Raw genomic sequence first — 23,781 nt, forward strand, 5'->3', positions numbered from 1 at the left:
GCCATAGAGCCGGTGCTTTTTCAGCAACGAGGGTCTGTTGCCCCCGCACGCTGGAAGAGGGGCACATCCCGTGCGGCGGAATATTTTGCTGTGCCGGAGCCGAAACGTGGGCTGGGGGCAACTAACCTCACCCCGCATGCTGTAACAGGGGCGCATGCCGTGCGGCGGAATATTTTGCTGTGCCGGAGCCGAACCGTGGGCTGCGGGCAACTGCAGCCGCATTTGGCACGCTGCAATAGGACAACCTTGTTTGGCATTACACCGGATGCTCAGTACCAGCCATGGCATGCCTCTGGCCACTCCCCTGGCCTGACACGAACCGTGCGTGCATAGGTCGGGGGCGGAGCCCCCGGAAAAAATTTGGGGATGAAAGATGCGGCGGCAGCGGGTTTCTGAAAATCAAAGATGCCTTTTTCTGGAAATCTGTCACTGGCGCCGCACCTGCCTTCTTAAGATACGAGCACTGAACGAACGCAGCAGTTTGGAAAGGCAATATACAATGCTTTGGCAGCCGCACATACACGTATGCACGTACGCACGCAACCCCCCTCGTTTTCGTTGGTTTGGGTTTAGTTTGCGCTGGTATTTACAACCCCCCCCCCGCCCCTGCCATGGCCCCTGAGACGCCACCGGCCCCACCGCCGGCCACGCAGTGCCCATGCAAGCAATCCGACCGTGCGTGCATGCCCGCTTGCTAGGCAGCCCGCGCATGACGTACGTGTCCGGGGCTCAGTGTTGTTCCGAGTCCAGGCGGGGCTATCTACATCGAGAGATAGACGCCTACAGCTCGGGACGCGTCTGTCCCGTGCCGGTAGGTTTACCGTCTGACCCTGGGGCGGTACAGCTGTCCGCCGCCGCCCGGGACACAGTACTAGGTGCCTTTATTTTGCACACATACACAGAAAAACAGACTGCTGCACAATAAATGCACACATACACGCACGTGCGGACGTACGTACCGAACACTCCAAATGGTCGCCCCTCGCTCAGCCGCAGGTAGGACCACCATGTTCGCCAGCGGGGGCGACTTGCCACCCCCATCCTCCGCCTGCTGCTGCTGCTGCTGCTGCTGCTGCCGCTGCTCTCACAGCGCCTCCGGCACGACCGCGGGCACCACATGCTCCAGCGTGCACGACTTGCCCGTCTGCGTGCACAAAGCCGTGCGTGGAGGGTGCATAGAATACGAGCAGAGGTGGACGTACGTGCGTCGCAGAGAATCCTCATCAGCAGGAAGTCAATAGTGGGCGGGACTCACGCACAATGTGTTTATGGCAGCCTGTGCTGTATGAATGCATGTGTTCATATGGCACCCACGGCACACGACGCCACACCGCGGCTCGAGACATCTGGGGCGGCTATAAATAAACGGGGGATATGAGTGTCTGATGCAACAACGGGCGGGGTGTAACACAGCAACTGCCTCAGGACAGTGGACCTTGATGAGCCCCGAGGCCAGCATGCAGCGGCGCGGGCGGCGGGTTTGCCCTGCTGGGGAGGGTTGACTGCATGTACGGTTAATAACTGCGTCAAGTAGGCCGCTAGCTCCCACCCAGCTAGGCAGGTAGGTAGGGCCGCGTGCAGGGGCATGCTGGTATTCAACATACGGTACGTATGAAAGTAGTGCATATGCGCTTGAAGCAGGATTTCGAGGTTGCTGCAGATTTGCCCTTTTCCGCCTATCCCTCCCTCTTCAGTCCTGCGAACAGCAAGCCCAATCTCTCCCTCTACTCCCTCCTCCGTGCCTTCCCAACGTATCTGGCACGAACTGTCCCCTCCCACCCATCTGCGACAACTGTCCCGAATTACCCCTGAACGCGCACAGCCCCCCCCCTTGACGTTCACGAACATAGTGCGTGCACGCACAAACGTACGTGCTCAGACAACTCGCAACAGCCAGTTGCGTAACTTTTCGATCGCTCGTACGTAGGACTGGCCGTTTTGCTAACCGGCACCTCCGGACTCAGAAGAGTTAGTGGGGACCCATGGACTCCGCCAAGCGACGCGCGCGGGGCACGTATGTATGTATGCTAATGCTCATGACATGAATGTAAGAAAGTGCGACGGACGAGCGAGGAACGAAGCTTGTGTTCCAAAGGTAAGTTGCAACGTATATACAGAGTGGTATAAAGAAATAGCCTGGGCCGGGCGCCCAGCAGACTGCCCCGCCGCCCTCCCAACCTCCCGGTCCGAACTTTTCGGACTTACGCCTCTGTTTTTCCCGAGCGCGTATGGCAGCGCCTTACTTGTTGTTTTCCTCGTAGTCATCAGCAAGATAGGTCCTATAGAGAATTTTGCTAGACTTGTTCAAGTCGGTAAAACCAGCAGCCAGTGCTTGTGCGTGAAGTAATTTGACGATGTCAGACTGGTGTGAAACTTGAACACTAAGGAAGCTTGAATGTATGAGGTTGCCACTATCAGTGTGTTTGATAGTATAGCCTTCAGATCAGCCTTCAGTTTCCATGTTTTACGAACCGACGGTTTACGCAGCGTAACAAGGTACTCATCAATGTATATATGCTCAGAGCATAGACGACTACTACGGGTCCCTGCCAGGGACCCGATCTTGTTAGATTCGGCCCCGCCGCCCATGCGAGCCCCCATCCTGCCTGCTGAAGCCCGGGCAGCGACACCAAAGTGGGACACACTTGGTGGACGTCGATTACCTGCTGGCGGCCAGGAACTGGGATTGCTGATTTAACTGTTGCAACTACAGTTGCCCCGCGGCGGCGTGCGTAGAGACCTAGCAAGCTGCTGCAACTCCAAATCTCCAGACAATACCATAGATCAAGCATAAGTGAAAGTATTTGCTGCTACCAACTAGCTACGCCGATGGTGTCAGCGGCGGGTTTTTTTGTCGCCCTACTGGCGCTTTCATCAGTGCTACCAACTCATTCTTCGCCGGTATCATTTGAGGGTTCTCTTATTCAAAATGGCTGTCCCGAGCCTCGAGCGAAAGAGCTCGTCGAATACAAAGCCTTTCACGCAGCCAAGCGTTTGGCACCTGATGCCAAGTACTTAGTTTTTTACTGCCCGCCACAAGGCTGTGCTGGCGTAGGTAAGCGACACCGCGGCAGTATTTCATCAATCGTTTCTAAGTCATGATCCTTATCTCCCTCCATGGCGGGCAACTGCCCATGGACGAACAATGCCCCGCCCGTCGTGCGCACCAGGCAATCGCATTCGAGGTACGTACGTACGCGCAGGCAGACAGTAGTCCTGAGGTGATTGGTTATTTGATGCTGACTCCCGCCACAACTGCGGGTGATGATTGATGACAGGAATCCTATGGATGATGCGCGTGGCGTTGGCATACCAACGTGTACTCATCTTTCACTGGCGGGAACCAGCCGACCTCACCAATTTCCTGGCGCCAAATGAGGTGCGCCACTTTGCCGGCTGCTGCACCCCAAGAATAGAAATATAAATAGATACACCCTGTCGTAGGCAAGTGGTGTGGATTAAGGGAGTGCGTGGGGGGAGATGAGGAGGTGGGCCAGGCCCACTCCTGTATGTACGCCCCCACTACCGAGCATTTGGCGGCGGGCGGGCGTGCAGGCTAGGCCTGCAACCCGCCAGGATGTTACATCCCGCCTGGGTTGCCAGGTGGCAGTCCCCGTTTGAGGCGCCGTCTGGTCAGGATTATGTGGTTGAGGTGGCGACTGCGTGGTCGTATAGGTGTCGCAGCACTGCCTGGCTTTGTGGGAGGTGACGCGCGCGCGCCCAGGGAGGTGAGGAGGGGTGGAGGTCCTTGGGGATTGTACCTGCAAACCCGAGGCTGATGGCGCTCTGTGGAGTGCATTGCACTTTACATCCCGCTTCCCGCAGGTCGGCTGCAAGGGCCTGGTGCTGTATGTATGTTGTGCGTGCTTTTTCGTGTTGCTTGGCGGCGTGGTTCGCGGTGTTCGGCGGTGTATCCTGCTTCGATGATGTGGATGGTGTCGTGTTCGCTGGGAAGCACGACAAAGTCTGGGTTTAGGGCTGCGGCGAGGGAGATGGAAGGAATTAGTAGGATGTCGGGGCGGTAGTGCGTGTAGATTGCATTGGTTACAAGAGGGACCGTGCGTGCAGGTGGCGTCCTGCTGGTTTGCCCTCCTGGTCGGGGAGCAGCCATGGCGGCAAGCGGCTGTCGGCCGCGTACGTAGTCTGGCAGATCGGCTTTAGACGTGGCGTCCATTACCATGTAGCAGCCGCCGCAGTCACCGCGGGAGATGGCGGCTCGTGCGATGGTCTGGACTGCAACGTTGTGTCGTTTAGATAGTGTACATTGCTGCCCCCCAACACTTGTATATGCCTGACCGCCGCTACCCGTCCCCAACATCCGCGCGCCCGCCAACACTAAGCACGGCTTGCCCCATCACTCACCCGCCGCTGTCCCACCACTGTTTGCGTGCCACCCAGATCGACTGGACCACACAGGGCCTGGACATGAGCGTCATCGACAAACCAAACGACATTGACATCATGCACTTTTTTGATACAGTGTACCGGGCCAACTCCACGGCTGGAGTGCACTTCAATGCCACTAAGGTAGCACGCATGCGCGTGGTTGACTGTATGTGATGAGGCAGACAACTACTCCTATATATATATGCAATTGACCGGCGTACCGTCCATCCTGACTATCCTGACCCGCACCTCTCGCTTGCCTGGGCACACGCGACCATGACAGCAGCAGGCCGAAGATACATGCTAGTTCATTCAAGTAGTTCAAGAGGCTCTCGCTCACTTGCCCGCTGGCGCTTGCTTTCCCGCCCGCAGTCCCTCCGCCATACAACCAATGAGCACCACCACATAGCAATGGTAAGCCTTGATGCGCACCTTTCTGCTTGGCCTCTGGCATGGCCACCAGCTTATATTGATTGCTTGCGATGTGCTCCGCAGCTGGGAGTGCCAAACATGGGGCCGCAACCCATGCATGAAGGTAAGAGCGGGCGCTCATCAGCTATCTAGCTAGCGGGGTGCGGCAGGCAGGCCAGTTGCAGTGTATGTATAGATAATTAGATATATATGTCGCTCGCACAAACAAGCAAGCTTCGCGTGGTTCATTCTAGAAGCATTCGTAAGCTCAATAAGTTGAAGGACGCCGCTGCTGTGCCGCCGGAACAAACACAGGTGCCTGCATGTTCAACTTCCTGTTCAAGCCCAACGCCATTGTGGAGCAGAGAGCAAACGCACACCTAAATGGCATCTACGGGAGGAATGATGTCGAATACGTGGCCTGGCACTGGTACGTGTCCAGAGCGTCCAATAAAGCGATTACAGCAATCTTGGTGGCATGCAGCGGCGTACACGTACTTCTGTTGCTAGGGCTGCTACTAGATAGAAGGGTGTTATGATTGACTAATTACATACGGTACCCCGCAGGCGACATGGTGACGCTGACGGCGGGAAGGAGCAGCCAGTGCTTTTGTCGAGAATGGCACAGACCATGCAGACCGCCCGGGATCTGGCGAATCAGGCCAGCATCTCCTTGAACAACACGCCGCCCGTCTTGCTCATTACAGGTGATAATAAGACGCAGCCTTCTCATGCATGCAGCCTGTCCATCTATCCTGCTGCACGCCGCAGCTTCTGATGACGTGCTCGCCCCACCCAACGAACCCCGCAGACTTTAATATCATGCGAGACATGGTCAAGGATGGCTTCTTCTCTGTTCTGGCAACACCGAACATCACCGCCCGGCACATTGAGGAAGGCATTGCGCACGGGCAGCTACTAAACAACGCAACCCAGACGGTAGCCAATGCGGAGCTTGAAAGTTACCGTGACATCTTTATTGACCTGTACCTGCTCAGCCGGGCTCGCTGCATGATTGTGTCGGGATCCAGCTTCACCAACGCCGCATTGTTCTGGGGAGGTCCACGTCTGCAAAGCTGCACCGCCGGTATGTATGGGCGTAGGCGAATGCGCGCGGCTGTGCGTAGGGTGTAGGCGCGCGCTCTGATGTGGTGAATGTGGGGGCTGGCTCGAAGGAGGAACGAACGTAAGGTAGGGACATACAATTTGCGATAGGTGTCATCATCAGAGTGATGAGGGAAGTACTAGAACGGTCACCCGTGCATGGCGGTATGTAAGGGGGCGCGCGCGCCCCGCATTAAGGCGGCGGGTAACTCCTGACCATGTGCGTGAATGTAGAGAATGTTGATAGATTGAAGTCAGATGGAAAGACCTCGAACGGCGAGAGCGTTAAAAATCAGCTTTCAGAGTTGCATGATAGTCAAGGTAAACGTTATGGACCTCCAAAGTCATGGATCAGTCCATCCACAGTCCCCGGGGTCCCCATCCATGGTTTCGTCACGCGGCATGTGGGTGGGGCTGTGTTCATCGCTGCGCTCAAGAACGCTATAGATAGCAACTGCTGCTGCTACGCAGTACCCAGGCTAGCTAGGCTAGCTTGCGCCTTCCAAGCGTGAACAGATATAAAGAATCATGATCTGTCGGGTAGGCCTGCTTAAATCGTTGAGATGATGGGAGCCTTTCCGTGCTACCGTAGCTAGTGGGCGAGAAACAGTAATGGGGGCGGTCGGGGGAAGTGGGAGGGAGGCGGCCGGGCGGGGGTCCAGCGAGAGCTGAATACCCTGCGGGGCCTTGGGGCCGATGCGTTGCAGCAGTGCGTTTCGCATCCCGCGCTGCGCAACTTACTAGACAACAGCATGCAAGGCGATTACGGTGAAGCGAGTGAATGTCAGCAGCAAGCACGATATTATTACACAAGAGCGCCACAGCAGGTGCATGTTGTCTGGCTCCGCAACGGCCGCCCATGCGTGCGCATGGAGGCGGCAGGCCAGCCCACCACCACGCTTACGTCATTGCTAGCAATACACGAGGTGGTAGTGTCCCCGCTGGCGACCAGGCGTTAATTGCCAACAAAAGTTTATACAAAACCTCACTCTTCAACTTCACGCACGCACACCACGCCGCGTTGCACCACCACGCACCCGGCCTCTCACCCACACGACCCAAAACTTGCTTTCACGCTCTACTTCAACTCCAGGCCTGCTGCACACCCCACATCACGCGTGGTATAGATGTATAGATAGGTTCGCGCTCTAGTGATGCGGAGCGCCATGTATGAGGCTCACACTGGCAGCAGACACGCCGCCGGCGCCAATGGTGACATCGGCAAGCAGCCATCAGCATGCAGCACTGGTAGGCAAAGCGCTGCCTCCCCACGATTGAATGCCAGAAGTAAGCCTACAGAACGACAGAGCCTTGCGTCTCACAGGCGACAGATATAAGATACGCCGCCATGCATGTGCGCCAAAACAACAGCGAACCTGGACAACGCGCCGCAATATTGCAGCTTATTAGTTTGGTGATGAGAGGACTCGCGCAACCGGCACACGCGGTTTCAGCACGTGCACAACATGTACAGACTTTGAGCTAAGAATAAGAAACACCCCATGGATTCAGTAAAAGAATTATTGCCGCAGAAAAGCATTCTGTACCCCACATCACTCTTCTTTGGTCCTGCCCCCAACGGTGTGCAACGATGTACTTCTCGTGCTCCGCTCCAATGCCAATGCACGTCTGCCTGCCGTGCCTGCGGACACAGCAGAGCAGAGCTCCGCAACACCACACACTCTGCCCCGGGACGGGGGTCCCCTCAAATGGTAAGACCCAGGAAGCACGGCATCGCATGCCAGACCCCGTCGCCATCTGTACCGCTAATGTCACAGCGTGTACTCGGGCGCTGCGTGCAGCGCCGCTGCTTGCGCGCTGCTCCCCTGCATCCCTGTACAGCCGCGGCGGCCACCACCGCCGACGACCGGTGCTTCTGCTCCAGCGCTCCGCGATTAGAACAGCTGCTCCAGCGCTCCGCGATTAGAACAGCTGCTCCAGCGCTCCGAGATTAGAACAGCGAGATGTCGCGCCCGAACACGCGAGTCTTCATCCAGTCGAACAGGATAAGCACACGGTTGCGGAACGACACCTGAGGCAGCCGGGGGCAAGTGGGCAAGCGAGCGGGGCGCGGCACGAGTATTCTTGTTGGGCGTGCTAGTGAACGGAGAAATAGTAGCGAACGACGAAAATTACGGACAAGACGTACGCTCGCCTAAACTGCATGAGCCATACGCCCTGGCAGCTTGCCGGGGTCGCGCCCAGGTGCCAACCACCACCGCGCACGGCCGCCACACCATCTGCAGCATGCCGCTGCCACCCACACCCCGCCCAGCATGCCCACCCACGCTCATGAACCCCCTCTACCGAGACACGCACCACTGGCGCCCACGCAACCACACCCCATCTATCGGCACCCAAGCACCCAAGCACCCACGCGCCCACGCGCCCACCTGCTTGGTGATGTACACGGACTTCCACAGCAGGAACGCCACGCTGCCGTACAGCTTGAGATTGATGACGTCGAACGCCTCCACCTGCGTCAGAGCCTTGTCGTTGCCTGCGAGGGCCACGGGGTTACATTCACGATTAGCTAAGAAAGAAGCGCAGTTGTAGCCAGGTGGGCAGCGCGGGGGCCGGGGAACGGGGGGCGTTAGCACACCTGCGGTATCCCCTATATGCGGCGCCGAAGCGCTGTCGACACGATTGGCGTGAGGCCGCGGTCATTGCGGCCCCGGCGACACATGGTTGCTCTTTCGCGGCGGGCAGGTAGGTAGACACCGAAAGCCCCAACAGCATGTCAGGGTTGCCCTCTCACTCACTCACCGACATAGGCCATGATGCCCAGCGACAGGAACTCAAAGGGCCGGTCGTAGTAGCGCACCTGGTGTGGGGTTACATTCATAGTTATTTAAGAAGTGAAGGCGTAGCCAGGGGCAGCCGCAAGGCAACGCACACATGCAACGTTGGCTACCAGCACCAGCAACCCGCGTCCGGTCCAGCTGCATGCCCGCCTCGACTCGCCACCAGCGCACGGCGGCGTAAAGCCACCCCCGCCAAGCTTGGCACCCGCCCGCCGCGCACCTCGGTCGCCTCGGCGCCCTCGCGCGCCTTGAGCTCCTCCTCCTCCAGCGAGCGCAGGCAGTCAGCGCTGGCGCGGGCCACCGCGACGGGGTCGGCGCCGCCGGCCGCGGCGGCGGCGGCCATCACCGCGGAGATGTCGCACACGGCCTTGGCGCCTCCGGGCGGGGCCTCCTTATCCAGCGGCGTGGCCTTTGTGAGCGACTCCGAGTGCACTCGCACCCAGGGCGGCGCGTCCATGCGGAACATGGCGTCCGCCACCTGAAGATGATGGGGGGGGGGTTACAGTCATGATTATGCAGGTGATGGGGGTTACAGTCGTGATTATGAAGGTGACGGGGCGCGGGGGTTAACTCTGAACCAATCCCACAAGGAAGCAGCAGCGCTGCAAGGAGAAGCTGCAGCCGCATATGCGAGGTGCTGTGGGCGCGGGGGCAAGCAAGGCCCGGAGGCAAGGCCACCTTGTTGACGGTCTCAATTCTTTGCTCCTGAGGGTCTACTATGCCAAGCTTCTAGGAACATCCATGCATGGCAGGGGTGGCGCCGGGCCGCCTGCTCACACCAATGCAAGATTGTAATCACATGCGCAGTGATGCGCACGGGTCTCACCTCCTTGGACGCCTGGATGCGGGTCTTGCCGCCCATCATGGCTGTGGTGAGCCATGACAACACCGCGTTCTCCTCCGCAGCCGCCTGCAGAGCCTGCAGCAGGTGGGGCGTGCAGGGGGCGTGGAAGCAGGTCAGTGAGCAACCCTCCTGGAGGACACGAAACACACACACGCGCAACAGGCCTGGTGCCTGCCGCTCTCAGACTCCTGACTCGCCGTCATGCTGCGCCCACTTTCCTGTTGGTTTAATTTGGGCTGGTACCTACACCCCCCCCACACACACACACACACACAAACACACATACGCGCCTGTACCGCCCGCGCCCGCCCACACCTGCAGCTTGTTGCGCTTGACGATCTGGAAGGGCGGCGGCTGCGTGTAGCCGCCCACGCCTAGCTGGTACTGGCTGTTGATGAGGTGGGCCAGGTAGGCGCCCTGCTGGCCCGCCACCTGCAGGGTGGAGTGCGCGGCATGGGGGGGCCGGGGGGTCGTCACGTCACGGCAGCCCTTACGTCAGCGGGCGTGCCTCAGCGGGTTGCCCGTACGTGTCGCCACCAGGCAGGCCGATGCCAGGCCCCACATACGGGCTCTGTATGAGGCTATCTTTGTGCCAGGGGAATGACCACCAACAGCAACCACTGCCCCGCTGCCCCGGCACCCCTCTGCGTGCCTGCCTACCTGCCGGCGCCCCCCTGCCTGCCTGCCTGCCTGCCTACCCCGCTGCCTGCCTACCTTACCCCCCTGCCTGCCCCACAGCCCCGCTGCCCCGGCTGCCTGCCTACCTGCGCCGTGGATGGCAGCCTGTTGCCCAGCACCAGGCTGCAGTCGCCCAGCGCCATCAGGTCGGTGGCGCCCACCACACGCAGGAACGAGTCCACGCACAGCTTGGCGTTCGGCGGCGCCTTGATGGCCTGCAGCAGCACCAGCAGTAGCGGGGAGCAACAGCGCAACGGCACCAGCAGCGGCAACCCACATCGTCAGAGGCAGGAAAGCTGGCTGGCCAACCATCCGTGTGTGCTGCCAAGTGTCGTCTGGCACCATTGCACCAAGCACCGGCCCTCCTTGCGCTAGGTCCCACAGATGTACATGCACGAGCACGAGAGCACAGGCACGGCTGCTGCAGCTGCACGGCTTCAATAGCAGCACGGCTGCAGCAGCTGCACGGCTTCCATAACTGCATGTCACTGCAGGTCACGGTACCCACCTCGGCCGCGGCCGCCTGCTCCGCCACCTGGCTGGCGATCTGGGTCACCAGCGGCCGGGGCGCGTTGCCGGCGCTCCACACGCACACGCCGTACGGCAGCTCCTCGCCACCCTTGAGCAACACCTGCGCGTCCGACACAAGCACTTGACGTCACGCATCCGTTACATTCCACGGCATGCAACACCCTTGCCCGCTCTTCATGCCCGTGCCTGGCAGCATGCGGTGCTACTTGTCTGCTGCCTGCAACAAGGCCGCCGGCCGCACACTACATTCCGGCCGTCAGGCAGGCACGCCCACCATCCCAAGCCGCCCGCTCGCGTGCCATCCAACCCCCTCCTCCCTGCCACCCAGCCTAGCGCTCCCCCACTCACCTTGTTGATGGTGATCTCCACCACGCGCACGCCGGTGCGAACCTCCACGCCACTGCTCTCCAGCGCCTCCGTGGCGCGCTGGCCCAGGCCCGCGTCGAACTGGGTCAGGATCTGCTGCGCACTCTGTGTGGCGGTTGGGGTGGGGTTGGGATGACGTGAACATTGGCAGGCGGTTCGCAACGGTAAGGTAGCTGAAGGCCGTGCTCATCGTGCTCCGCCCGCTCAAGTGCTCTGTGAAAGTGCTTGCCCATGTGAAAGTGCTTGCCCATGTGAGGAACTGAGGACGTCTCCGCCTGCCGCACCTGCAGCAGCGTGACCTTGACGTACTTCATGAGCGCCGGGTACTTCTTCTTCAGGTCCTCACGGACGAAGTCGCTCAGCGTGCCTGCGAACTCCACGCCGGTCGGGCCGCCGCCCACCACCACAAAGTGCAGCGCCGCCTTCCGGTCCTCCTCGCTGGTGCCGGGCAGGCTGGCCAGCTCGAACTTCTCGGCGATGCGCTTGCGCAGGGCCACCGCGTCGCTGACCTCTGTAGTGGGTTGGCGAGCAATATTGGCGCGAAATCGATGGCTCCGCGCCAGCGAGACAACACGGGCTTTGCAGCACTTCGTGCTCCCGCTTGTTATGTTAATAGCAGCGCCCGGCCAGCGCAGCGCCGGTCCCCACACATGTCTTTTGCTCTCGCTCACCCTTCATGAAAAAGCAGTGCTCCTTGACGCCCTTGACGCCGAAGGTGGCGGGCTGCTCGCCCACCGCCACCACAGCCTTGTCGTACTGGATCTCGAACTGCGGCCGCCGCCCGTCGTCGTAGGCGAAGGAGGACGTGCACACCGCCACCTTGGCTGCGGTATGGATGGACGAAAAGCCGCGGCTCAGTACCGTACTACACATCATGTGACACCGCCCCCCTTTCGCAGGGGGGCCTGCTCCATGCAATAAGCATTCTCGCGAGTCCCCATGTGACTGAACGCAAGAGACATCAGGACTGAATGATTGGGTGTGCGCCGCCGCGTATTTGCTTTCACTCACTGTGCGGGTCCAGGCTGTCGCACTCGGCCTCCAGGTAGGTGACGCAGGGGTTGGAGGTGCGGATGGGCTCCAGCAGGGAGCGGAACTCCACCGTGCCAACCGCCGTGGAGGGCAGCATGGGCGTGAACAGGAAGTGGTTGCGGGGGGACACAACCACCACGTCGTACGTGTCCGTGTCAATGACCTGCACGCAGCCAGCACACACCAAAAACGCGGGTTCAAGGCTTCAGTCGCGCCCCGCGCTCGGCAGCATCCCCCGAACAGCGGGCCCGCGGAGCAACCGCAACAGAAAGCATGAGGCGACGGATGGGAGGTGCGGCAGACTGGCTGCACAGCGGCCGCTCTGCACGCGTACCTTGATCAGCGAGTGCGCGCCCCAGCCGCTGCCCAGCACCAGCACCACCGGCTTGGTGGAGGCGCGCAGCCGCATGCGCCCGTTGTCGCCTGATGACCGGGCGCACGTGAGCGGCGGCAGGCCACAGCAAGCCAGGGATTAGAAACGCGCGTTCGGCATGTTGACACATCACATCTCGCTACCGTGTGTCAAGAATCAGTGTAGTAGCATGACATGCCCTGTGAGGATACGGTAAGTACAAGTGCGCACACACAATAGTTCCGGCTCCCGAACCCGCGCCCACTCACCCGGCACCAGCTGCTCCTGCTGCCGCATCGCCAGCTTGTCTGCCTCCACGTTCATGCGACCCAGATGGCGCCCCACGTCCACCACGCTATCCAAGAGGTTGTCCAGCGCGATGGCGGCAAAGGGGCGCTGGGGCGGCCATTGCGGGTCGCCGGGCTTGGGAAAGTACTGGGGACCGGGCGCGGGCGCGGGGCTGGGCGGCGCCAGCGGCGTGCGCGCAGGGGCCGTCGCCGGGGCCTGGGATCGGGCAGTGCAGCCAAGGGCGCGGGACAGGAGGACGTTGTTGCAAGGAAGTTGCGGCGTGCCAGGAAGAATGGATGGGGGGGGCCGGGGATGGTCAGGGCTGCAGTGAAGGTGGGGTCATGCCAGCTGCCAGGTGTGCCCGCGGGAAGCTGCCGGCAGCACACAGGCCGGCCGCAGAAACGCAAGGCAGCGACACCACCTGCGCTGCCGACACCGCGCGCAGCTCTGCGCTGCTGCGTACCTTGGTCGGGGGCTCCTTCAAAGCAGTGGGCGATCCATCACGGGGTGCCTCAGCCCGCACGCGAACTGCGGTGCGGCCGCGCGGGCAATTCCGACCTGCCGGCAGGAACATGCAAAGCACGATGCCGGTGAAGCAACATTGGCAAGCAACGAGCGGCGGGTGACAAGGAAGCAGTCCCTTTGTCTCCTTGTATCACTGCTAGTCCGTCACTCAGTAACAATGTCAAGGTGCAACACCGTCATCTCCGCGCATCCCCGAAAGTGGTTTGCCACAACCGAGCTGCGGCCCGTAGCTGGGTGCGCCTGCCGCTCTCATGTGACGGTCATATTTGTGAGTCCACTCACCAGCTGGCGCGACAGCAAGCCGCTGTGTGGCAGCATTTCGAGAAGAAACCCTTCCACCTCGACAGGGAATACTCGTCCTCATTCTTCTGGGCGTTTGAATGGTTCTATTGTATTGTAAGTGAGTTGTTTCAGTATGTAGCTGGTCGTGGGTGCGAGGTATCGGCTTTCATACGGAATTGGAAGCTCGATCGGTGACCTGGCATAAAAGCGAGAAAGCCCCCAAGACTTTTTCTTCTTCAATGCCGGTCAACTGAACGTCTCTACTGAGTGTTTTCTTTCAGAGACAAAGCGGCTCAGGCAGGGCAAAATGCCTGGACCACGCATCCTCCGACTGCTCCCCCGCCCCCACGCCCCGCCGGCCCGCCCCCTGGCAAGCTTGCCGCCACCCCTTTGGCGCCAAGGCCGCTCCCTGCCCGTGTTTGAGAAGACGGCGACGGAAACCTTGCGTTTGGCAAGTGTATACTGCATGCAGTATGTGTTACACGCGAGTACCCGATAATGCCAGCTCATATGCGGCTCGTCATTTATCCAAATCTCCATGACATTGACGAGTGTTGCATGGGACACGCCACGCTACGTTTACTGACACGGCCTTCCGCAGCACCCGGATTGCCCCCATATCCGCTTCTATCCTCGGGATCCAAGCATTGCGCTGAAATGAACTATATACATGTGAAGTGATGTCACATCGCATGCATAGCCATTAGATTTGACTGAGCTATCGCCTGGCTCTGCGAGTCCACATTATCAACACCATCATCATGTCACCCACACCACACCGAATACCCATATGCCCTGGGTCCGTTGCCAACTGTGTTATCCCTGAAGAAGCTGTTGTTAAGCCGCCCCTGATCTCCCGTCTTCATTGACTTCCTTCCGCGTGCCCTAGGCATCCCCCGCCCCCAGGCGCTCCTATATACCATGTCCGTATTCAGCGCCCCATCTCCCCAACCCCCGAAGCTACCAGACCAAACACCAGCGCAGCAACCGAGCCCAAGCTAATCCGCCAGCCGCTTCCCAGCAGCGGCAACAGCAATAGCAGCGCTCTCAGTCGAAGCCGCGGTGCACCTCGGCGCGCGTCACGCGCTGTAAGGCCACCACAAAGGCCGCGGTGCGCAGCGGCACGTTCATCTCCTTGTGCACCGCCCACAGCGCCGCGAAGGCGTCCGCCATCTTGCGATCCAGCTTCCTGCAGATCCGAAGGCAACGTAATTACGCAATGTTTGGGGAGATGAAAGGGCATGGAGACGAGCGCGTCGGCTGTGTACGTGGCGGTGCCTTACAGCTTCTTCATGTAGCGTCTACTCCAAGACGGTAGCTGGTTCGCCCTCGCCCTTCCATCGTATTGCCGCCACGTCCTGTCAAACTCGTATCGTGCCGACCGTACACGCCACACCCGACATGCTGACACCAACCCGCAATCCCTTTGCCGCCCCACCTGTTGACGTCGTCCTCCTCCCACTTGAAGTTCTGCAGGTTCTGGACCCACTCGAAGAAAGACACCGTCACACCGCCGCCGTTGGTGTAGATGTCTGCGGGCATCCCGAAAAGCGGGGAGGAAGAGGGGGCACGCGGCAGAGGGCACACGCTTAGTACAGCAGGCGACAGGGCAACTTCCGTGGAAGCGGGGGCCTTCATCCCCAAACACTCCACGCTCCCATACACCGCAACAGCGCGCTGCCCTTCCCCTTAGCTCTCTAACAACACGTTATTTCTTGCACAATGAAAAGCTTTATTTACACCCCTCACCCGGCAGCACGGTGATGCCTCGGTCCCGCAGCACCATGTCGCCCTCGGGTGTGGTGGGGCCGTTGGCAGCCTCCACAACCACCTGGGAGGGCGAGGGGTTTAGAGTCGTGATAAATTAAGAAGTAAAGGTGTAGCCCAGTGGGCGTAGCCAGGAACACTCGTACTATAGTATGGCGGGGGTGTTGCCGTCCATGTGGAGGACGGGGTGATTAAACGACAAGTTTGAGGTGGCGAGGGGTTGGGTCAGTGGGGCAGAGCAGAGCAGAGCAGACTACGGTACCAGCACACGCATTGCGGTGGCGGTATGTGGTCGTGACGCTAAGCCCGGCGCCTCCTTTCATCCCACTCAGTGAGAGGCGGTCTCCTCTATTCCGTGTCCCCTACTTTACCTTGGTTTGGTTTAGTTTGGGCTGGTATTTACAATGCCCCCCCGCCGCACCTTGCACTGCAGCTTCTTCGCCTCCTCCGGCCCGATCACGCCGCCGATGGCGGCCGGGATGAGCACATCGCACGGGTGCAGCAGGATGTCCTGTGTGTGTGTGTGTGTGTGTGTGTGTGTGTGTGTGTGTGTGTGTGTGTGTGTGCGTGTCAGTCAAAATCGCAACGAAAGCCCGCCCAGGCGGCGCCGGAGTTGTGCGTGTGCGCGTGTTTGTGGTTCAGGGACAACGTGTTTGTTGGGTGGCACGTGGCATGACGTGATGTGCTGTTGGTGGCGGTGCATGCAGCGGCGCGACAGAACGCGTGGTCCACGACCCGCACATCACCACTGGCAAATCATGACATCACGTGCCGCCCGGAGCAGTCAAGCACAGAGCGCAGCAACGCCCTCGCCGCTTATGCGGTACGGTAGGTACGGTAGACAGCGCGCGCACCTGCTTGGGGACGGCGGCGCCGCCTGTGAACTCGGCCAGGGGCTTGCCGCTCGCCACGTGTTTGCGCAGCGCGCCAATGTCCAGACCCTGGGCAGCAGGCGCAGCAGCAGCGGAGGCCGTTAAGGGGGTGAAGTGGGCCGCGAGTTAAGCGGGCCGCGGGTTAGGCGGGCCAACGGTTAAGCGGGCCCGAGCGGAGGGTTCAGGAAACGAGAACCAGATGAGAAAGGGCCAGGCCGGGGAAGCCCGGAGTCGCAGGGCCCGTGAAGCCTGGTAGAACCCACGACAGCCTTGCCCTTGCCCCTCCCTGTTCACGCGACCCCTTCGCAACATAGGCACGCTGCTTGAGTGCTGCTTGGCTTCATTCACCTTGCTTGTCGGCCTAGTCTAGCACCCCCGCATGCCCATCCCCCTCCTCTCCCCACCACCCCCACCCCCTCCATTGGGACCTATGTAGTTGGGCTCGGGCACATAACTCAACACACACACACACACACACACACACACACACACACACACACACACACACACACACACACACACACACACACACACACACACACGCACACACACGCACACGCACCTGCTCGTTGTGCACCGCCCCCGCCACGTCACTGATGGCGACCACCTTGCCGCCCGCCTCCCACAGCAGCTGCGCGGCCCACGCGCCCACGTTGCCAAAGCCCTGTGTGTGCCCAGACAAAAGCACGTGCGTGTTATGGCGTTGCCATTGGGAATGGTAGAGCTGGCGCGGCTGCGAGGGACGGGCGGCGTGTGCTGTCCGCAAGTAACAAACCCCGCCCAAACAGCCCAGTGCCACTGTTGCAATTTGGCGGCGTTTCAACACCGGGCCACAGCACAGCACCTGCCGACCCGCACAGGGCGCCTGCCCCACCGCCGGGCCCGCCGCAGCCGGGCACCACAAGCCCAAGACACCTCACCGGCCCCCCTCACCGCACACAGCACCGCACGCAGCACGCACCTGGATGACGTACTTCTGGTCCGCGATCTTGCCCATGTGCAACGCCTGTCACGTGTCAGTGCCAGGGGCGGTGTTGGGGTTGCTTTGAGAGGATTGGGCCAGCCGCGTGGAGGGGCGCGGTGCGGCGGCTGCGGCGGCAGTACCACGTCCCGCGAGCAATCACGCACTGTCCCCACACATGGACAAACGCACACACACAGGCACATAACCCCCCCGTGCATTACTAGCACACAAACACACACATACAGGCACACAGGCACACACATATGCACACACGGTAGGTATTGGTAAGCAACTCCGGCGCCGTCGTTGGGCGGGCTTTCGTCTCCTTTCTTAACACACATAAGCACACACACGCACGCACACAAACCTTGAGCAGCTCCCGGATGGCAAAGGTGGTGCCGCGGCCCGTAGCGGCCTCGCGACCCAGAGAGCCGTGAAGGTACACGGGCTGGGGGCGGGGGAGGCGGAGGTACGGGGGCAAGAAGGATGGCGTTAGAATATACGTCAGGATGGCATCAGAGTGTACGGTAGTAAAGGGTGCCGTCCCACATGCACAACGGCCACCCGGTCCTGGCCCCAGCCCTGGGCCCAGCCCCGGCACCCTGCTCCCTCCGCCTCCGTCCTCCGTTCCCTAAGCTGCATGGACGGCTGCGCTCCTCCTCTCCCCTCACCTTGCCGGTGACCACGCCTGGGCTGAAGCCCTTGTACTTGGAGTACTCGTCGAAGAACCAGGCCATCACTTTGGCGTCTGTTAGGCGGTAGAGTGGCGGTGGGGGTGGCGGGTGGAGAGAAGGGAAGTACATACGACAAAGAGCGAGGAGGGGAGCGCGGCTTGGTGGGAGGTGGGGTTGGCATTGATGGCGAAGCACTTTGCACCATGCGTGTGTGTGTGAGGCCGGGGCCTGGGCTGGGTCTGCCGGGCTTGTTATTGGGGCATACACCGGTACTGTGTGACACAGCCATGCCAGCACCTCACCTTACCTCACCCACCCGCCCACCCACCCACCCGTGTTCATGTCGGGTGCGGGGATGTCCTCGTAGGTGCCGATGATCTCCTTGATGGCCTGCGAGGCAAGGTGCGGGTGGCGGCGCAGGTGGTAGAGAACTTGAGAGGCGAGGTGCGAGTTTGGTAGAGAAGTTGAATGTGGCAGAATGAGGAGAGCAGCAAGGTGTATCTGCAGAAGCGTGCACGTAGATACGACCTCAATCACCCAAAGACAACAATAGCAATGACAAGCTCACCACCACCAGTTTGCGCGTCATCTTCTCCAGCTCGCGCTCCGACAGCTTGCGCGGGTCCACCGTCACGCCGCCCTTGGCGCCTCCGTAGGGGATGTCCATCACAGCCGTCTTCCAAGTCATAAGACTGGCCAGGCTGCGTGTTAGAGAGCAGGTGGGGAAGGGGAAGGGTGGGTTGGTGGGGGCTATGGGCGTGTGAGGGCGTAAGGATGGGTGGTGCGCGCGTGCTTGGGTTGCGGCACTGGGAGAGGGCAGGTGGCCGCAGTGCAAGGGCGTACATCCCAGCTGCGCCTCCTCTCTTGCTCCCACCCCAGCTCCCACCCCAGCTCCCACCCCAGCTCCCACCCCAGCTCCCACCCCAGCTCCCACCCCAGCTCCCGGCCCAGCCCCCGGCTCGCCTGCGCACGTCGTCCAGGTCCACTTGCGGGTGGTAGCGCAGCCCGCCCTTGTAGGGCCCGCGGGCGTTGTTCTGCGGCCGCGTTTGTGCGTTTGTGTGGTCAAGAGAGCGGGCATGGCCAGTCAGGTTGGGGAAGACAGCGGGAATGGCAGCGCGAGCGGGCGCATGTGCGTGTGCTTACGCACAAGGTACCGTAGTGAGGGTGGCGCTGGCGGCGCGCGCACAGCTGCTTCGATTCTTAGCTAGCAAGTACTTTGTCCGGAGGTATCCAGACACTCGGAATGTAGATGCTCACGTGTTGTACGCGGTAAGCGTTGAACACCTCAATCTGGCCGTCGTCCATCTGACGGGAAGGAGGGGAGGAGGAGGGGAGCAGGAGGGGAGCAGGATGTTTGCCGAGATCAGGTCCGGGCACGGCACAGCATGGCAGGACTAGGTTTGACTGGCAAAGCCCACAAGCCATCTAGCCTCGGAACAGCTTCGATGTTGACACAGCGACTCGCAGCAAGGGTATCATCCAGCCCCATGCCATATGCTCAGGAGCCTGCCCCTGCCTCTTTCCGTTCCCTTCCCTTCAGGTCCCCCCTCCAACCCCCACCCCACCCCGCCCCGCTCGTAACCGCCCCCACCTGCACCACCAGCTCCACGCTCATCTCGCGGCGGGGGGTGAGCAGCAGGTTCTGGAGCTTCTCCGGGTAGTCCAGCTTCACAAGCGCCTGGAAGTGTTACAAGCGGGGCGATAGGGGTGGTTGTAAGGCCGCGAACAGGATGGTTGGAGCACAGGCACTGCTTTGACCAAATCTCGTTCAATTATGAGGCCCCCTGGCGAGCTGGTCCATGCAACAACAAAAGGATTATGAGGATGGTTAGCTCGCCGGGCTTCAGCCAGCGAACCCCATTCCCCTCGCGGAATGTACCTTCCGAGAGTGCCCCTGACCATGCGGGTTGCATTCTGAATTATTACCTCTCTTAAAAACGTGTTCGTGTTCTCGGCGTGCGAGCTGGCGTGGCGTCGAAAAGCTCCGCCAATTGCCCCAAGGGCCTGGTGGCCAAGCGACAGCCCGCCCAGCGCGCAGCTGAGCTGCCGCCCGCAAGCTAACAACGCCGATGCCATGTGGCCAGCCTGCGCAAACTCCCCCGACCAGGGCTGGCCTCTTGTTTACGCAGCTCGCAGGCGAAAGAGGTTCGGTAACGCCAGACGTATGTTGAAAACGAGTGAATAGATGTGTTATACGAGCTCAACCGGACGAATGTGCAACATGGCTGCGGGCGCTAGGTTCGTGGACTTTTGAGAGTCCAGCGACGACCATCCAGCTCGGAAACGTGTCAGCGCCCATGCACGCTTGACACTTCCTCTAGCTGCCCGGCCTGTGGCAGCACGGCAACATTGTCTAAACAGGATTTTGACAATATTGGAGTGGTCTCCGAGACCAGCGCCCCCAGAATGAGCCAGCACCACGCCAGGTCGTTGGGTTCGTTACCCGCAACTTCCAGCACCCGCGTCAGCACCAGCTCCGCGCCACGCGTACCGACGACATGGTGTCTCACCACAGCCTCATGTTGAAAACCAGTCCCACCATATCGCACAAGCACCATGAAGGGACCGCGCCTGGTCTGCCCTAAGCCTTGCCTCATCGATCCATCGTAACTGCGCGCACAGTGCATGGGGGGATGCATCATGCATGGCTAGCCGTAGCTGCCAACTGCCACCGCCGCCGCATGCTACGGTGCCCCGGTGACCCTCCCCTCCAGCAGCAGAATCAATAGATTGTCGTATACTTGAATTACTTTCTTGTCCATGCTCACCACACACAAGGACGCAATCACAATTATCACATGCACACATGGCACGACTTCTCACTTCATTTTGCAGTGCCTGGGAAGAGGACACGGGGCTCACTGCAGTCACCCACGGCACACAGTACCTTGCACAGGTCCAATCACCGATTTACCGTCAGCTAGCCCGCCCACCCATCTCCCCGCCCGCAGTTGGAACGTATGTGCCGTATTCCATGACGGCGTGCACCGAACACGGAGGCCCAGCAGCTTTGCAGCGCCGGTCCTGCTGCCGGCGCCGCCGCCTCCGCGACTGAGCAGCTCCATTCCACCGCCCTCTTTGCCCAGCTCTTCGCCAGCATCTGATCGGCCCTTAATCAGCCGCCAGGGAGGACGTCACCTACACCGACAGCCGCCACACCTCGTGCTTTTGGTCTCCAACCATTGCTCAAAGGGAGTGGGCGGATCAGCCCAGGGGAGGCTTCCCCCGCGGCCGTGACACGACATGCGGGGTAAGGAATTTCCGACAGCCCCGAATTGGTGGAAAAGGTCGACGATGACTGTTGATGGTCTATGACTGGTGGCGACGGCGGCGGAGGCGGTTGCGCTACTGTCCCTGCTGCGCGCCTGAGGCTGGTGCTGTCGTCTTCTTGGGTGCACTGGGCGAGGGACGCAGCACTACCTGTATCCCGCGTGCCGCCAGCGTCTGTGGGCACCACGGCGGGTAGCACAATCCCACGGCACGGGTCAGAGCGTGAGGTCAGAGATAGAGCCATGGATCTCCAAGTCACCGCCATCACCCAGCCACACAGCAGTGACAACCGCTCGCAGGCGCCTGCCGCACAGCCCTGCCTCCCCGCCTCCCAGCACCATGAGGACCGCACCCGCACAGCCCCCATGGCCCCGGGTGGTACTGATCACGCGGCGCCGCCGCCGCCGCCCAGCCCAGCCCAGCCCAGCCCAGCCCAGCCCAGCCCAGCCCAGCCCGCAGGCATACAATGATACAGGCACACAGGTACACAGGCACACCCACACACACAGGCACACACACACAGGCACACACAGGGCGCCTAGTCACACAGGCCCACACGCAGGCATGCACACACACAGGCACACACACAAGCACACAGGCACACAGGGCGCCTAGTCACACACACACACAAAGGCCCACACACACATGCACCCACCACGGCCATCTCCTTGTTGTGCTCCTTGTCGGCCTCGTTGTGTCCGCCGTCGCCGCGGATGGTGCGCCGCGTGCCCAGGTCAAATGTCATGTAGCTGTGCGCGCGTTGGGTGGTGGGTGCGTGTTTGGGAGGGATTCAGTGTGCGTTTGTACGAGAGCACGGGACTAAGGGATTGCGCGTGCAATTTGGGGTGTGTGTGTTGTGTGTGTTTGGACAACAGGAGGAGGTGGGGGGGGACGCGGTGATGGAGTCTGCCGTGGGGTTACGCAGGCGCATGGGAAGCAGGGGGGCTTTGTGAATACCAGCCCAAACCAAACCAAGCCAAACTAGCGGAGCGGGGGGCAGGGCGCCGGGTGCATGATGCGAGGGGAAGCAATGCGGGGCGCAGTGTACGGTACGGGTGTGTGGCAGCCGCACGCCCCTCCGCCGCCGCCTGTCGCCGCCTCTCACCGTGCGCCGCAGTCGCACAGCAGGCACAGCGCGATGGCGGACTGGCCGTGCTCCTCCGTCAGCTGCTGCTGGTAGCGCGGCAGCTCCTCCAGGATGTCCTTGTCGATGCCCTTCATGTGCTGCAGGTCCATGTGGGGGTTGAAGAGTTCCGTTGGGGTGGGCGTGGGGGCGTGGAGTTTGGGGCAAATGACAACGGTACACGTGCGCGAGAGGGCGGTAGCAGTCGCAGCCAGCGTACCTTCAGCTCTTCGACGCGCATGCACTCATAGTGCGACGACGTCTCCTCGCACCAGTCCTTGAGCGTCACGCCCAACCCTGGAGCCCGTGCGGAGAGGACGGGGGGGGGACATGTGGGAGGGGTGCACAGGGCAGGACGAGAGACAGCCGCAAGGCGCAACCAGGGATGGTGAGCTTACCTCGCATAGGGCCGCCGTTTGTACATTTGTCACAAGCATCTGTGCATACATGCGATAATGAGCTCGTGTTGCAGTTCGGAGAAGTCAAGAGGCAGGTCCGACACTGAATTGCGCATGTGTAGCGATGCCTTACCGTAAACTTTCTCCTGGCTGCCGTTGAAGTGAGATAACATTCCTTTCCCATGGCATTTACTGCATACTTTGAGGTATGGCCTTTCGGGCTTTTTCGCGCCGAACAACTTCATAGGTGTCGGTGTTGCGGTGCTGTAATAAAGCAGAATTAAGAATTCTATGTGGTCAACGCAGTTGACGGGGCTTGGGACTAAGACACGCTCTCGCTCGGCGCGCGGCAGGAGACCACTCGGCGCGGCAAAAAGCCGTACTTCATCGTCTTCATGTCCGTACCCTGCATTTCAGGTTCCTCCGCCCGGCCCCCGCGCCATGACCGTTTCCTTGCAGGGGCTGGAAGGGTCTCAACTAGTGGCGGGTGCGCCAGCTTGGGGGAGCGGGAGAATCAAAGCCCGCCACGCCGCCACAAAGGTGCACGCGCACACACGCGCGGACGCGCCCCGCTTGTGGTGCCTTGCCGTGGGTTGGCACTTGGCAGGCACCCTCCCCGGTAGGGCTGCAAAGCCTGTAATCCCAACGCGCGCCGCGTGCCCTGGTATGCCCTGGGCCCCTGGCGCTTTGGAAGTAGCTAGCCTCTGCGTGAGGATTCCAAGAAACGTGTACAGTAGCGGGTAGGCGTGTGCATCCCGGAACTCTGGAAGCATCAGCAGCGGCTTCACGCGTCGTGCTTTCCTCTCTGCTCATCTGCCATTCTGCCGCACTGTCAAGTTGTATGGCCAGCAGGTCGCCAGCACAGCCCGGACACGCCCGGACTTGATGTCGTCATGCAGCGCAGCAGCTACTGGGGGTTGCAAGTTCGCAAACCCTAGCTGTATCCACACACCATGTAACCACATACAACAGCTACACGCTCAGCAAACTGTATGAGCCAGCATTTGTAAGTGTTGCAGGCGTTGTAAGGCCCCCGCGGCCCGGGCCTCGGTTTGTACAAGCAGGGGGGGGGGTAGGAAACAAAGTGCCAGACCCCATGCCCCGAAATCC

General features: G+C 60.7%; 4 protein-coding genes across 4 annotated transcripts; 1 reads left to right on the forward strand and 3 right to left on the reverse strand.

Moving 5' to 3' along the window:
- Positions 1-2,314: 2,314 nt before the first annotated feature.
- Positions 2,315-6,086, forward strand: CHLRE_05g232305v5 (uncharacterized protein). The gene is made up of 5 exons (XM_043062150.1): positions 2,315-3,185; positions 4,399-4,527; positions 4,882-4,921; positions 5,113-5,227; positions 5,365-6,086. Exons 1-5 carry the CDS (start codon positions 3,099-3,101, stop codon positions 5,573-5,575), a joined length of 582 nt encoding a protein of 193 aa, XP_042924565.1. The 5' UTR covers positions 2,315-3,098; the 3' UTR covers positions 5,576-6,086.
- Positions 6,087-6,694: 608 nt separating this feature from the next.
- CHLRE_05g232200v5 (uncharacterized protein) lies at positions 6,695-13,724 on the reverse strand. The gene is made up of 16 exons (XM_043062147.1): positions 13,604-13,724; positions 13,260-13,354; positions 12,778-13,012; positions 12,491-12,579; positions 12,136-12,319; positions 11,796-11,948; positions 11,409-11,635; positions 11,107-11,229; positions 10,736-10,858; positions 10,314-10,442; positions 9,865-9,981; positions 9,532-9,624; positions 8,926-9,183; positions 8,668-8,725; positions 8,295-8,401; positions 6,695-7,933 (listed from the first exon to the last, which is right to left on the reverse strand). The coding sequence occupies exons 1-16, from the start codon at positions 13,683-13,685 to the stop codon at positions 7,853-7,855; spliced, it is 2,154 nt and encodes a 717-aa protein (XP_042924566.1). The 5' UTR covers positions 13,686-13,724; the 3' UTR covers positions 6,695-7,852.
- Positions 13,725-14,069: 345 nt separating this feature from the next.
- On the reverse strand, positions 14,070-20,154 carry CHLRE_05g232150v5 (uncharacterized protein). The gene is made up of 15 exons (XM_043062146.1): positions 19,807-20,154; positions 19,472-19,558; positions 19,138-19,185; positions 18,844-18,914; positions 18,449-18,581; positions 18,213-18,270; positions 17,878-17,954; positions 17,574-17,654; positions 17,204-17,248; positions 16,805-16,906; positions 16,225-16,311; positions 15,792-15,881; positions 15,353-15,434; positions 15,042-15,135; positions 14,070-14,792 (listed from the first exon to the last, which is right to left on the reverse strand). Exons 1-15 carry the CDS (start codon positions 19,954-19,956, stop codon positions 14,651-14,653), a joined length of 1,347 nt encoding a protein of 448 aa, XP_042924567.1. The 5' UTR covers positions 19,957-20,154; the 3' UTR covers positions 14,070-14,650.
- A 79-nt stretch (positions 20,155-20,233) lies between these two features.
- CHLRE_05g232100v5 (uncharacterized protein) lies at positions 20,234-22,980 on the reverse strand. The gene is made up of 6 exons (XM_043062145.1): positions 22,805-22,980; positions 22,672-22,710; positions 22,494-22,570; positions 22,256-22,374; positions 21,806-21,899; positions 20,234-21,324 (listed from the first exon to the last, which is right to left on the reverse strand). The coding sequence occupies exons 1-6, from the start codon at positions 22,842-22,844 to the stop codon at positions 21,226-21,228; spliced, it is 468 nt and encodes a 155-aa protein (XP_042924568.1). The 5' UTR covers positions 22,845-22,980; the 3' UTR covers positions 20,234-21,225.
- Between the last annotated feature and the right edge of the window lie 801 nt (positions 22,981-23,781).

This window comes from Chlamydomonas reinhardtii, chromosome 5 (genome assembly GCF_000002595.2).
Source record: "Chlamydomonas reinhardtii strain CC-503 cw92 mt+ chromosome 5, whole genome shotgun sequence".
Taxonomy (NCBI): Eukaryota; Viridiplantae; Chlorophyta; class Chlorophyceae; order Chlamydomonadales; family Chlamydomonadaceae; genus Chlamydomonas; species Chlamydomonas reinhardtii.